Here is a 12,959-nt window from a genome sequence, read left to right on the forward strand (position 1 = left end):
GGACATAATTTATGGATGGGTCCATAGACTTTTCCAAAAAAGAGCTTGTGGCCGGTGCCATCTTTAATGTGCTTTGCTCGCTTTCCGAAGATCGCACGCTGGGCTCTGATTTTGTAAACACTAAAAAGGTCTGTAGCTGGACTGCTTGCCCTCTATATTTGTTGCTTGTTTTGTTCCGCAAACACGTGTTTTTTGGACATGCTACCTGTTTTCGGCTCAGCAAGATGTCACAGCTATGCCCGAGAGTGGCTGAAAGGGGAACGCGAGGAAACAAATGTGCCGTAAAACAAGGAAACAGGTACGTCGAGTGCGCAGTTGGGGTAGTTTGTCGAATTCCGTTAAGCTGGCGCTCGTGTTACTCGTGTATACATCGGCCAGACTGGCCGATGTGTCAATGACCGGGCACATATAGTGAAATTGGACTACATCTTGACAGCACTTCGGGTTCCGGCGGAAAAACACTGTTCTAAAGATCTTGTGGCGATGCTAATTGTCTTGTCACTTTGACTTTTTATCGCTAACAACACCCTGTGAAAATATCCCGGTCTGAGGGACTCCGAACCAGTTACATAGCATGATTTTTTTACGTATAGTCCGTGATAACTTTTAACAGTACTCACATTTGAAACTGTCAGCCACCGAACAAACTTCCGGTAATGCCACCATAGCGAGCGACGTTTCTCGAATGCTTACTTGAAGACGATGAAAGAGGACTTCAAACAAAAATGAGGAAAGGGTTGAACAGGCGACACGCTGGCCTTGTATATTCTGACAAACCTACAAAAAAGAATGTACAAACAAAAGCACTTTCTTCCCCCCCCCCCCCCCCCCCCCCCGGTCCTCGAATTATCGCCGAGTCACGTTGCCTCCGACGGCCCAACCCATGTTTTTTTTTTTGTTGTTTTTTTTTTTTTTGTTTTTTTGTAATCTAGCATTCTGAACACGTTGAAGAAAAGATTGTTTTTCATTGAAATGGACCGCAGGTGACACTACAAACTATACTGCCGATGCAGCGCGGTCGCACCTTCCTTCAGAGTGTCGCTGCACTCAAGCGGAAGGTCACGTGGTGAGCTCTCGGTGCTCGATTGGCTAATTGGATCATCGGCTGCAACTGCGGTCCATCTTGAGGTCAAACATTCGCAGACGCATAAGCCTCCGTGCTTAGAGTGGCGCGATCCGCTGCGACACTTGGACATTTCGTAGCCAAGCGACCAAGCGGTGCTTTGAAATCGCCGCCACCGCTACCGCGCCCGCCAGGGTTAATCCAAGACACAAAGTAAATTTGAAGCTCTCCAGGGCCCCTAAACTCGTCAAACACAAAGTTGGAGCCGAAAGTTCGCAGAGCGCGCTGATTGGACGTCGGCGAAAAAAGCGCAAAGTCATCGTCGTGATAGACCAATCGGTGCGCTCCGTCAACTTCGGCCCTAACTTTGTGTTTGACGAGTTTAGAGGCCCAGATACCTAAGTCTCTTTGTGTCTGCGCTTATGATGATGATATATTTTTTATTGCGCATGCAATAAAAACGAAATGCAAAAATATCTGACAGTGTGTAGGATTGCAAATTTAAGAAAAAAATGTGCACGCCAGATTTCCCATTAAGTTCAATTTAATATTGACACAATTGGCCCTGAACCGCTTTCGTTGAACCGGTAACCGCCACATCACATTATGGTTTCGTTCCGGTTCGGGTTCAATATGAAGCGTTCGATTTCGGTTTCGGTTTTGTACCAGTTCGGTCAAAAATAACGGTTTTGATCCGGTTTTTGGTTCGGGTTCGGTTCGACACCCTGCTATAAACAAACTTGGGATACTGATATGAGTGAATGGATAACAAAGAAAACCCACATAATAGCCACGGCAGTGGTCGCACCTTCTTAAGTAGGTTGCGTTCAGAAAGGCACTCAACGTTTGGGGACGCTTTGTTGGCATTTTGAGAGGTCACCCAGCTCCTAGTTCGTTTCCTCTCCTGTTCTCTGCTTATCAATACTCGCTTACAGACACTGCTCGCGAGAGCAATAAGTGACGGACTGACGACAAAACGAAATAAACGAAAGAAAACCTCGACGCTTTGCCGTAGCAGAATCAAATATACAAAAAGCAAAACATTTTTTTTTGTGTGTGTGTGTATGTCCACTTTATATTTCTTTTTATTTGTTACTCTCTTGACACTCCAGTCTGCATTGTTCTCGTAGGTCGTTTCCCGGTCTGCGTTGCGCCTCAGTGTGGCTCTCTTTACTTCCGTAAAACCACTCCTTTTGTTTGAGAATGTTCCGGGGGAAACTCTAGGAAACAAAATGCGCCGTTGCGAAGGCGAGGGGAAAACCTTGGTTGTACGAACTTTGGGCTCAAATATGAGTCACTATCTGCAAAAAAGCGATGTTTTCACGATCTCAATCGAAGTCACCTTAGCTAATCGGAGCTAGCAACAGGATTTGGTTGCTCGAAAAAATGTTCACGTTTTCTCGTGCCACGCCCACGCCACTTCATACCCAAAAACTCGGAAAATGGCGGAATGTCAAAAATATATTTGAGATAATGAGTACAAGATACTCAGAAATGTAATTAAGCTAGAGTATTAAATACTCTCGATCAAAAGTATTTGCAAGATACGAAGATACTTCAAAAGGTATTTTAAATACAGCATTTTGAGTAGAGTATTTGAGATAGGCACAAGTCTGGTATAAATGAACCTTACGGGACTGTCCCGGCCCAAAACAGAACGTCTGGTCACCCTATTCATACAGTAATGTGATCTTACTACAGGCATTTCGGCCAGAAACTTGACGGCCAGGCAAGGCACCGACTTCAGCGGCCACTACTCGCGCCAGGTTCAGTTCAACCCGGGGCAAGCCGAGGCCGTCTGGAAGCTCCGGATCCTGGACGACGGGCTCTTCGAGAGGAGGGAGGAGTTTGTGGTTGTCCTGGACCAGGCCTTCATGACAGCCACGGAGTCTCCGGAGAAGGCCACCGTGACCATTTATGATCCTGAAGACGGTAAGAGCCACGAACATCGTATTTCAAACAGATTTTATACGTACTCAGCGCTACAATAAAGTGTAGTGTCGACTACAGGAAACACTGAACAATCCAGCTACTCATGTCGTCCCGTTTGTCCGGTCGCTAGTCTTTCTTCGTAGCCCCTAGTCGAAGCTGGCTGGATGAACTTGGAAAGAGACCTTGTGTAAACCTGGAATCGGTAGGCATTGTTTTCTTTACGGCTGCCACCACGGGTAACCAATAGCCCCATTCAATAAGCACGTGATGGCATAAAAGGCGCTGTAAGTGACTTTGAAATGTTTTGTGTGTATTCGTAACCATTAAAATATTGGTAGTGCAGACGAACTGTCGGGTATTCGTTAACTATTTAAAAAAAAAAAAGAGAACCCAAGTAAAACACAAAAATTGCAGGCAGTTAATATTTCCAGGTACGCTTGCTTTTTATATAAAGTTCGACAAATGTTGAATTGTGCCCAGATTAGCCGAGTGGTTCGAGATAACTTGTTTCATAACACATATTAAAAATAAAAAAACAACTATGCTAGAAGTGCTGTTTTCAATGTTTTTGCTCGCAGAACCTTCCGTGTCTCTTCTTGGGAAAAACGAGACGGTACGTGAAGACCAGGGTCACCTGTTTCTCGCCATCAAGCGAACTGGAGACTCGTCAGTGGACATGGCAGTCCTTTGCGTGACCTCACCCGGTAAGTGCTGCGAGCAAGAGCCCATGGTCATTGCTATGCTGAGATTGGACAAGTCACTGACAGAATGAGAACAGCAATACGCCTGTTTCAGATTCCCGACCAACAGAACGTGCTCGTTGTTTTTTGTCGTGCCATAGTCTCCTATATACTGACAAAGCCTGGCAGATCGCCACAACAAGCGGCCGCCGAAATGGAAGAGATGGAGCTGCAAACAGCGGATGAAAGGAGAGCCACGTGACTGGCGCCCCACTGCGGCGAGACGCCGAAACACACATCTCCCGAGCGAACAAGTGTGTTTCGGGTTCTCGCCACTGCAAAAGCTGTGCGCTGACGTCCAGGTTCCCCGAGAAATGGCTCTTTGATGCTCTGTGCTACCAGATCCTCGCGCTCCAAATCTGCGACCGGGCACTCTATGGCTCCGTCGTCGAACTGCCAGGCTTTGTGAGTATAGAGGAGGCTATTGTCATGCTTTGGCAGCGCGCGCATGCTCGAGGCTGGCGAGGTGGCGAAGCGTTATCGAAAATAGGAAGCTCGCGCTGCAGGCGGGACAACTAAAGCTCCTCCATGCCGTTCTTACCTTGTCACGGACTATAATGTACTAAAAAGATCTCTACTGACACCACAGGAACAGCACAAGGATCGCGGCCGTCCCCTCTGCGGTCCTACTCGGACTACGTCGAGAGGCCTGTGGAGCCAGGCAGCCTCGTGCGGTTTAGACCAGGGGAAGACACGAAAATGTGCCGGGTCGTCCTCATCGACGACTCCCTCTACGAGGGAGAAGAGAACTTCACCGTCAGTCTGACAGGTCCCGTGAATGGCAAGATCGCCGGAAACGACACGACCGTGGTTACCATCTTGCCTGATCCCAAGGATGGTGAGTTGGGCTAGAAGTCTTCGTGACATATTGACTGCGGTCATGGACAGCTTAAGCATGAAAGAACATGGCTATTTTAAGCAGTGTTTGTTGCCTTGGAATAGTAGGTTGAGTCTTTTTATTGGGTGATGCTTCTAGCTCACTGGCTGTTCAGTCACTTCGAGATGGTCGGGGGCGGCCGGGTTACGTTTTGGTAATGGTGATATGTGTCGCCAAAGCGCTGGTTGCAGTTCATAGGTTTAAAATGTTGTCTGTATCTACTTCTCTGTAAGGCTCGGGGTGTGCCAATAGCAACAATTCATGAACCATGTGCAATAAATAACGAGCCGTAGAATAAGTTTTGACCCGAAAACGCGATCTGCGCTTCGCTTGGTGATTGGCCCATGTGTGCCCTCGGGAAGCTAAATGTGCAGGCATATATAGGGTGTGAGTGCGATCTGGTAGCCACAATCACAGCGTAGATCGAAGGGATGGGAAATATACTTTCACACATCTTTCAAATTTGTCGTCATTTCTACACGACCTCTTCGTGAACACATTACCGAAAAACTGGTAATTTCATGCCGAAAATCAGGACGTGTCATGTTCTATATCATGTCACGTCAATGTCATATTGGCTTTAAGGCTTTTGGGACCGTACACTGTTTAATCACTTTTTTTCTGATTTTTGTTTTGTTTTCCAGCGCCGTTCTTCTACTTCGAGGAGTCTAGCTACCAGGTTGAAGAGAGCGTGGGAAGTTTTGAGGTGACCGTTCTCAGGGAAGGACCCGACCTGAGTCTGACGTCATCCGTGATGGTGCGCTCAAAACCAGCGAGTCCACCAAGCGCCCAAGGTGACTCATTTTGTATACTGCGTTAATCTGTCATTCCTGTGAGCATTGCTTTTTTAGCATCAAATCTGAAACACTTCGTGAACGGACGCGATTGTAAGGTTGATGAAACGGAGCATAAGGCAAAAGCCAGCAGAATCCGGCAAAAAGAACAAAATTGAAAATGAACCTTCTGCGTTACGTCCAACGTTTCTCAATAAGCTACCGCTTCTTCAAGGCCTTGAACAAACAGCAATTTTTTTTTTTACACGTCGGCTGCCTCTCTCGCGCATTTAGGAAACTATTTTTCAACTATGCTCCGTTTCCACCTTACGTCCGACTGCGGTAGACGCTACAAGTCATCTCGGCCAATCCGGCTCTGTTTAACAGAACACGTGACCACACTTTCCACGCGTCACGGCACGTCCTCTCGAAGATCACTGGAAACTTGCACGGCCTTGAATAGGCAGCGATGGTTCGTAGCATCCGCTGCGGCCGGACGTAAAATGCCACGGAGTGTACAGTTTGTTTCATCACGACTCACAGCGCAGTCCAATGCTCGAACACATACAACACGAACGTAGACGCTTAAAGCGCGAGTCATGGGGCATTCACGGCTCTTAAAATGGCTTTACATACTTCAAAAAGTGCTTCTGGCATGAAGTGTAATGATATAAAATGTGCCTGCAATAAAACATTTGTTTTAATGAAACATTTTTGAATTAAATGCTTCGGGTACGGAGTGTCCGGGTAACCGTGTTGAAACATTGTTTATTTTCCATCATAGGCGATTGGGGGGTACCACCGGAAAGAAGCCGTTTTATGCAGCTTGAAGAGCCCCCAGTATTCACTGAGCACGGATATAAACGCTTTACACACCCGCCAGATTACAGCCGCCATTGCTGACCTTCCCTTGTCCTACCGAAATACCGAGACACTGAAACGAGCATTGACAAGCTCCCACCAAGGCCAATGCTTGCTGGGGAGAAGAACACGATAGAATCTAAAGTGGCGATATTGTCATTCTATGCTAATGATGAAGCGAAGTAATTGGAATAAGAGGAAACAAAAACTGGACGTGGATAATGGCGGCGCCCCCACACAACTGTTGCAAAGCGTCCACACGTCTTCCTGGCGCCTCTTGGGGGTTTTACGTGCGCGGACATTTCTAAAGCCGCCTGGAGGCACTTCCTAATATACTTATTACTTAAAAATTAAAGCCAGATATTTTTATTTCTCAATGGCATTTTTTTTGTTTTGTCCCCTTTTCTTTTTAGCCGGCAACGACTACATTGCTGTAGGACACCTCCTTCATTTCCCAGTCGGGTCGACGGCGCAGACGGTCGAAGTAATCATCCTGGACGACTACGGCCACCCGGTGCTCGAGTTCGCCGAGACCTTCCAACTGGTCCTCAGAGCGCCCGTGAACGGAACGCTCGGCAAGCCGCGGTCCGCCGTCGTCACCATCAACGACAGCCTCTCGGATCGTACGAGAAGCAGCCGCCATTCTTTCCTCCGTGTCTGTCCACGCACTTCATGTTTACATGGAAGCCGCTCGGCCACGCTGCTAAGACATTATACAAAACAGAGTCGGCAGACGCTGTCTGAAGCATGTTTATCCCTTGAATGACTGTCCCGTCACACTGGTCATACGAATGCTGTCTGCAGAAATGTTTGAGGCATACATATATATATCTGTCGAGACCGGTTATAACGAAGTCGGTTATAACGAAATAGCGGCTACAGCGAAGCGATAACGATATTCTATTCCCTTTCGCACTTCACAAACCGAAGTCGGTTATAACGATATAGCGGATATAGCGAAGTGATTTCCGATTCCCGTCGACTTCGTTATAACCGGTGTTTACGGTACGAAGCAAACCCGCTTAATTCGAACATATGCTTAAGTCGTGTCGCCTGATAATTTTATCGTCATGTCCGCGGCGAAACTCCGCGTCTCTTGTATGATGTACGAGCAGTGCAACTACGCCATTTCAACAACGATTGTGACCGGACACTGCGTTCTTGGCGCCACCTTTTAGTACTCGGACCCGATAGACTGTTTGCCTGTTCGCTTGTTTTCTACGCAGTGCCCAAGATGTTCTTCCAAGAGGAGGCGTACGTCGTGAACGAGGAAGTGGGTACGCTGCCCATCTCTGTCCTCCGCACCGGAGACCTGAAGCACGTGTCTTCGGTACGCTGTTACACGAGGCAGGGCACGGCCAGGGTGGACCTCGACTTCGAAGAGAGGCCCAACGCCGACGAGTCACTGATCATTTTCCAACCAGGTAGCTTTCGTTGTCAGCAAGTAATCCTTCGCGTAGAGCGAAAGCCCGCGCTGCAGAACTCGATGTTATTTAGGTTCCTGTTTTCGTTCGCTTCAATTATGAATGGCGTGCTGACGTGTAATCGAGGCTTATTATCATTATTTCTACTGGACAAATTACTCGATCACAACGGGAACACTGGAATCGTCGAGTCTTAATGGTAAAACAAACTTTTGCTGCGTAATGTACTCTCGGCCTTTAGTTTGCTTGCCACCAACCCCGCCCTCTAAAACGCCCGCTAGAGTACACCGCCGTTCAGTGGCTACCAAAAGATACATTCACAAGAGGTTATTCGAAGTATTATCGTCCTAATGATTTTGATCAATATCATAATGTTCAACCCGTGTCAGAGGCAGACGGGGTAAAAATATTTGTGCCAGTGGGACTGCGTAATCATTGAAGTGCCGTATATACGGAAAGCAGGTGTGCCGAAGATCAACGATTACAACCGCTACTTGCGTGAAGGCACTTCTGGATGTTAATTCGGTTCGCGGTGCGTACGAATTCGTTTTTCGAGGATTTCGTTGAGCGAATAGTCATTGGGGTGTTTCTTTCCCCTAAACGCGGATTTTATTGTCGAATAATATGGTTTGTTCATCGTGTATCCTCTTTTTTGCTTTTTGGTTAGGCGACCGTGAGAAGCAGTGTCAGCTCGTCATCAAAAACGACAACATTAGAGAAGGAACCGAAGAGTTGAGAGTGTTGCTTGGAACACCCCGAAGTACGAGCGCCGGCGCAGCCCTGCTGGGCGAACCCAACGTCATAAGCGTTCGAATCCAGGACGACGCTGACCGTGAGTTTTTGTACCACGTTTTCCAACCAAACTCAATAAGCATTAAAATTTTTTTTCTCAGCACTGTGTTTAGAATGCTCAGTTTGACACTTTGAAGCAACGTTTGGTGACTGTTGCAGAGCCAATGATCAAGTTCCAACAAACCAGGTTGATGGTGAAAGAGCCTCGAAACCCCGATGACGTCATCAATCTGGTGATTCCCGTCGTCCGCTTTGGGGACACAACGGGAAAATCGGTCGTGAAGGTCTACACAAGAGACGGCACCGCCGTCGCTGGAGAAGACTACGTACCCCTGTCTCAAGGTTATACCCCTGTCTTATTCCTTTTGGGAAGCTTCTTTTTTTACCTCGAGAAATGAAAATCGTTGCTTAACAAGAGCAATGCGTACCGTGATATAATCACCTCAGTAATTAAAAAAGAAAGCGGTCATAAATACGCCAAAAATCGAGTGACCAGAAGATAAGATCAAAACGATGTTTTTTTTCTTAACGGTATCAGTTGAGTTTTCGCAGTTTATGGGGTGAATGTATCGATCGGATATTCTGGTGGCAGCGTATTATGCAAAAGGAAAATGCGATAGTTTTAGCATTAGCAAAGCTCGGCGAAGCTTGCCTGCGGCGATGTTAAGCTAAATTGTACATTGTCATGTTTGATCGAGTGGGGGAAAAAAAGTAAAGTTTTAGTTATCAAAGATTGAACCAGTTGAGTTTATACCGCACGTAACCGCGTGTAACTGAACTAGAAAATCCTGTATCCGTCTTTCATGCTCATACTAATGGCCAATTCGTGTGGGTCTCCATTGCACCGGTGCAGTGCGTTTCGTAGTACACGGAAGGCTAGAGGGGAGAGGGGAGCTTCCTTCTCTCCCCGCCACTCTTTCGTGTACTAAAGTGGAAAGAGTTCACTGCACTGGACGAGTGCGGTGTGCCCCAGTCGAATAGGCCATAAGTATGTTGCGTCCATTTGCATGGAATTCCCCGAGTACCTCTCGAAACGGCCATATGCCCAAAAATATGGTGACAAAATAACTTTCAATGAGACAGCTGAACCTTCTATTATATTTCTTAGTGATCGCTATAATGCGTTTTGTCAAATAAATATATATATAAAAAAATAAAGTGACCGTATGTCATTTAAGCAAACTCCATAGAATGAGCACATCAGTTTTTCTCCCTCTAACCCGTTTTCAGGGCTTAACAAAATCAAAGTTTTCAACACGTTTTTTTTTTTTTTTTGTCATATATTGTTCTATATGTACTATCCCTTTGTCACTAAGCAACTGCACTTTCGCAGAGGACTTGTAGGCTCTACGCTTGCTCAGGAGCTTTCATGGATTGGGTAGTTTTTTCTTGACCACTTCATTCTTGGTAAGCCGATTCCAATTTCCGGTGACATGTTTCACTATCGAGAGAATCGTTGTAAACCGAGATCTTGTTACCCACACACCGTCGAAACAAGCCCATATCGTCGCACCGACCCCCCGTGCGGTGTCGGTGCTTGGGGACATTGAAAAACAATTTCACTCTCTTGAAATACCCAAGAAGAACAATAATTTCATTGCAACAGATTTGTTGAGATAAGCATATTTGATAAGTTGATTGCGTGCATAGTGCCAAAGACGCCTATATATGCGAGGATCGCTTTCAGTACAATGATGCTCCGTAGCGATGTTGGGGCGACTTGTCCAGAACGGCGATTTGGAAGCTTCAAAGAATTGAATGGACCATAAATGGCGATTTCCATAAAAACTGAGACCGATCAGCCAATCACCTTGTGAGGTGTCGTCGTCTGTATGTTAGTATCTCTTTATGTCCGGCTAGCAGGAAGGGAAAGCAGTGGCGCTACTTTCCCTGGATCCAGAGACTTCAATCGAAGCTAGTAAGCTCGTACTGGAGGCGCGATCATATAAAGGCCTCTCTGCCGATCTAATCCTGTCAGTGATGATAGTTTTAATAGTACTTGGCTTACACATGGGGTCCCCGCACCATACTGGCGCTCATTCCTACTTGTTTCTGCCCAGAAAAACAAATCTGGAGGTGCGAAATGCATACTGCAAATGGTGCGCGCTCAGCAGCAAGGCTACCACAATAGCAGCTAATGTGCCGTTCGTGAAAGCCATATATGGCAGAAAATTCGAGCCCTAAACGCACGCCGCTAGACTTGCTTCCAGGAGAGGGCAGAGTTGTTTTTGTGGTGGCCGGGGGCCCCCCCAACAGGAAGGGTGCAGCCATTCGTCTTTCGGCGCCTGCTGCCGCGCACGCTCTCAAATCAGGATGCCATTGCCGAGCTCACGCTTGAAGACGAGTCAACAAAGCGCTAAAGGCGGAAGAGCCTCTCGTGATGGATAGACGCGCGAACAGATTGCCTTCCGGCGTGCCATCATGCTTGGCGCCGCCCACTCTTAACACCCTGGTAGAGACAATGCCTGCTCGTTCCTTAATTAATGGGCGCAGCTGTTGACTGTAGCCATACAATGGCTTGCATATGACGCCACTGAATCATGCAAGTGGTGATCCTTACTTATTCTTTGTCGAGTGAAACAAATCTGATGGTGTGGAATGTATGCTGCAGAAGGTAAGCTTTCAGCAGTACAGTCACCACAATGTCCGCTGGTGGGACGTCAGTGCAAGCCACGTATACTATGGCTATGGAGGGTAATAGAGTTTGAAGTTGGGCTATACTCCGTTTCACCTTATGTTGTACCGCAGCGAAGGCTAGGAGCGTGAGCTCATGACATTGGCAGCTGCCCTTAATGCGCGAGAGCTTGTGCCGCCGATATGTGCCCTAGAAGAAGAAGCTCGCGGCTGTAGCCTTTCCTTCGGTACATCATGTGGTAAAATAGACTGTAGTCGGTGCATATTGGTAACAGGAGATAACAGCGCAAGAAATACACAAGGACAAGTAGACGAAAGTCCTTGTGTCGTTTTTGCGCTGTTTTCTCCTGCTATGGAGGGGCTGAACACGTGGTCCTGAAGTCCAACAAGTAAAAAATTCACGGCGAGTGAAGAGGTCTAAAAAGCCAAGGGATTCAACGAGTCAAGAGGTTCGACATTAAATCTTTTGACTCGTTAGACCTCTTGACCCGTTGGACCTCTTGACACGGTGGATCTCTGGGGCCATGTTGGATTTTCTTGAGTCTTGACGCGTTGGATCTCTTGACTCGGATCTCTTGACCAATATTGGGTCTGTTGACTCGATGAATCTTTTGACTCGGCTGTAACGTCGGCTGTGAACATACTGCATCTCCTTGACCACTACCAAGCGCTGCTGCTTAAGCAACGATGTAGGTATAAGGTTGGTTCACACAACATGCACCGTTTTCTTAGTTTTCTCACGTTACGTATAAGTCACGGAAACATTTGTGTCTCGAATGTCAGGTGCTGAGCTATCTCCGTGAACTGATAGTCACGCTTCATATGAAGCACACATGTCCCAGTGACTTGTGGTGTAAGCCGACTTAAGCCTTCGTAACTTAAGACAACGTGGCTGTTTGAAGCAGTCCAGTAACGTAAAAAAAGGGGGGGGGGGGGGGGTTGAACCAGACTACTTTGTCAAATGGAAACAGGTGACGCTTTTGTATCTTTTTTGTGCGGCGTCGGAAGACGCGGCCGTTGAAAGAACATCTTCAATTCGTCCTTCTGTGACTTCATCGCGGATTGTGATGGATTGGCCACAGGTTAATCCTGTCAACAATGCCGATGATCCGTCTTTGGTTGAGGACCATCTTCGTACTGTTGATAGACCCTCTTCATTCTTCGGAAGAGTTTTCTGGAATCCTCACTCAGTAAAACCTGAAGATAGATGCGTTTGGCGACGTTTTGTGTCGATTTGGGTCCACTTTTAGACGCCTCTCAGCTGCTATGTTCTGTCCGCTGTTAAGCCGCGAAGCCGAAGAGTCCGACGGTGGGTCGCTATATTCTCACTAAGACGGGAACTGAGTTTTACGCTGACAAATGGAGTAGGTTGTGAATGAGACGAATCATGCCCCGCTGGCAAGTTAAACTTAAACTGCCACTTTTTTTTTTGTATTGTATTTTTTTAAGGTGGTACTGGTTTTGGCCAGTGTACGTATGAAGTTCCTAAAGCATGAGGCGCTTTAACGGTTTCCAATATGTAAACTACGTAAAGCTATCCTTTTTTTCAGGGCTGGTATCTTATAGTTCGTAGTCCAACTCAAACTAGATACTTTTTGTTTCAATTTTTACAGTCTTGCTGTGGCATATCGACAAGGCCTTTCTTCTATGTGTTTAAGTTTTAGGAAGTCTCTGTGTTGGGGAAATAACAGCGTATGCGATAATACGCTATGATACTGTTTATTAATATAAACAATTTCCTAAACTTTCACGCAAGTTTTTTTTTTTTTAGATCAACATTTAAGCTTTTTTTATGCTTGCCCACGTCAATTTTTCTTTCACTTCGTGGACAGTTCCTCAAATCTAAAGTACAGACTTACTTAA

At 46.6% G+C, this 12,959-nt stretch overlaps 1 protein-coding gene across 1 annotated transcript in view; it reads left to right on the forward strand.

Annotated features, from left to right (window-relative positions):
- Positions 1–12,959, forward strand: part of LOC8030555 (FRAS1-related extracellular matrix protein 2) — an 88,826-nt gene that overhangs the window by 49,819 nt on the left and 26,048 nt on the right. Inside the window, exons 2-9 of the mRNA XM_042289694.1 lie at positions 2,765–2,995; positions 3,574–3,699; positions 4,325–4,573; positions 5,257–5,406; positions 6,660–6,869; positions 7,473–7,670; positions 8,338–8,502; positions 8,622–8,804. Coding sequence (XP_042145628.1) covers positions 2,765–2,995; positions 3,574–3,699; positions 4,325–4,573; positions 5,257–5,406; positions 6,660–6,869; positions 7,473–7,670; positions 8,338–8,502; positions 8,622–8,804 — 1,512 coding nt within the window. The remainder of the gene's footprint in view (positions 1–2,764; positions 2,996–3,573; positions 3,700–4,324; positions 4,574–5,256; positions 5,407–6,659; positions 6,870–7,472; positions 7,671–8,337; positions 8,503–8,621; positions 8,805–12,959) is intronic.

Source organism: Ixodes scapularis, unplaced genomic scaffold, assembly GCF_016920785.2.
Source record: "Ixodes scapularis isolate PalLabHiFi unplaced genomic scaffold, ASM1692078v2 PGA_scaffold13__105_contigs__length_92229423, whole genome shotgun sequence".
Taxonomy (NCBI): domain Eukaryota; kingdom Metazoa; phylum Arthropoda; class Arachnida; order Ixodida; family Ixodidae; genus Ixodes; species Ixodes scapularis.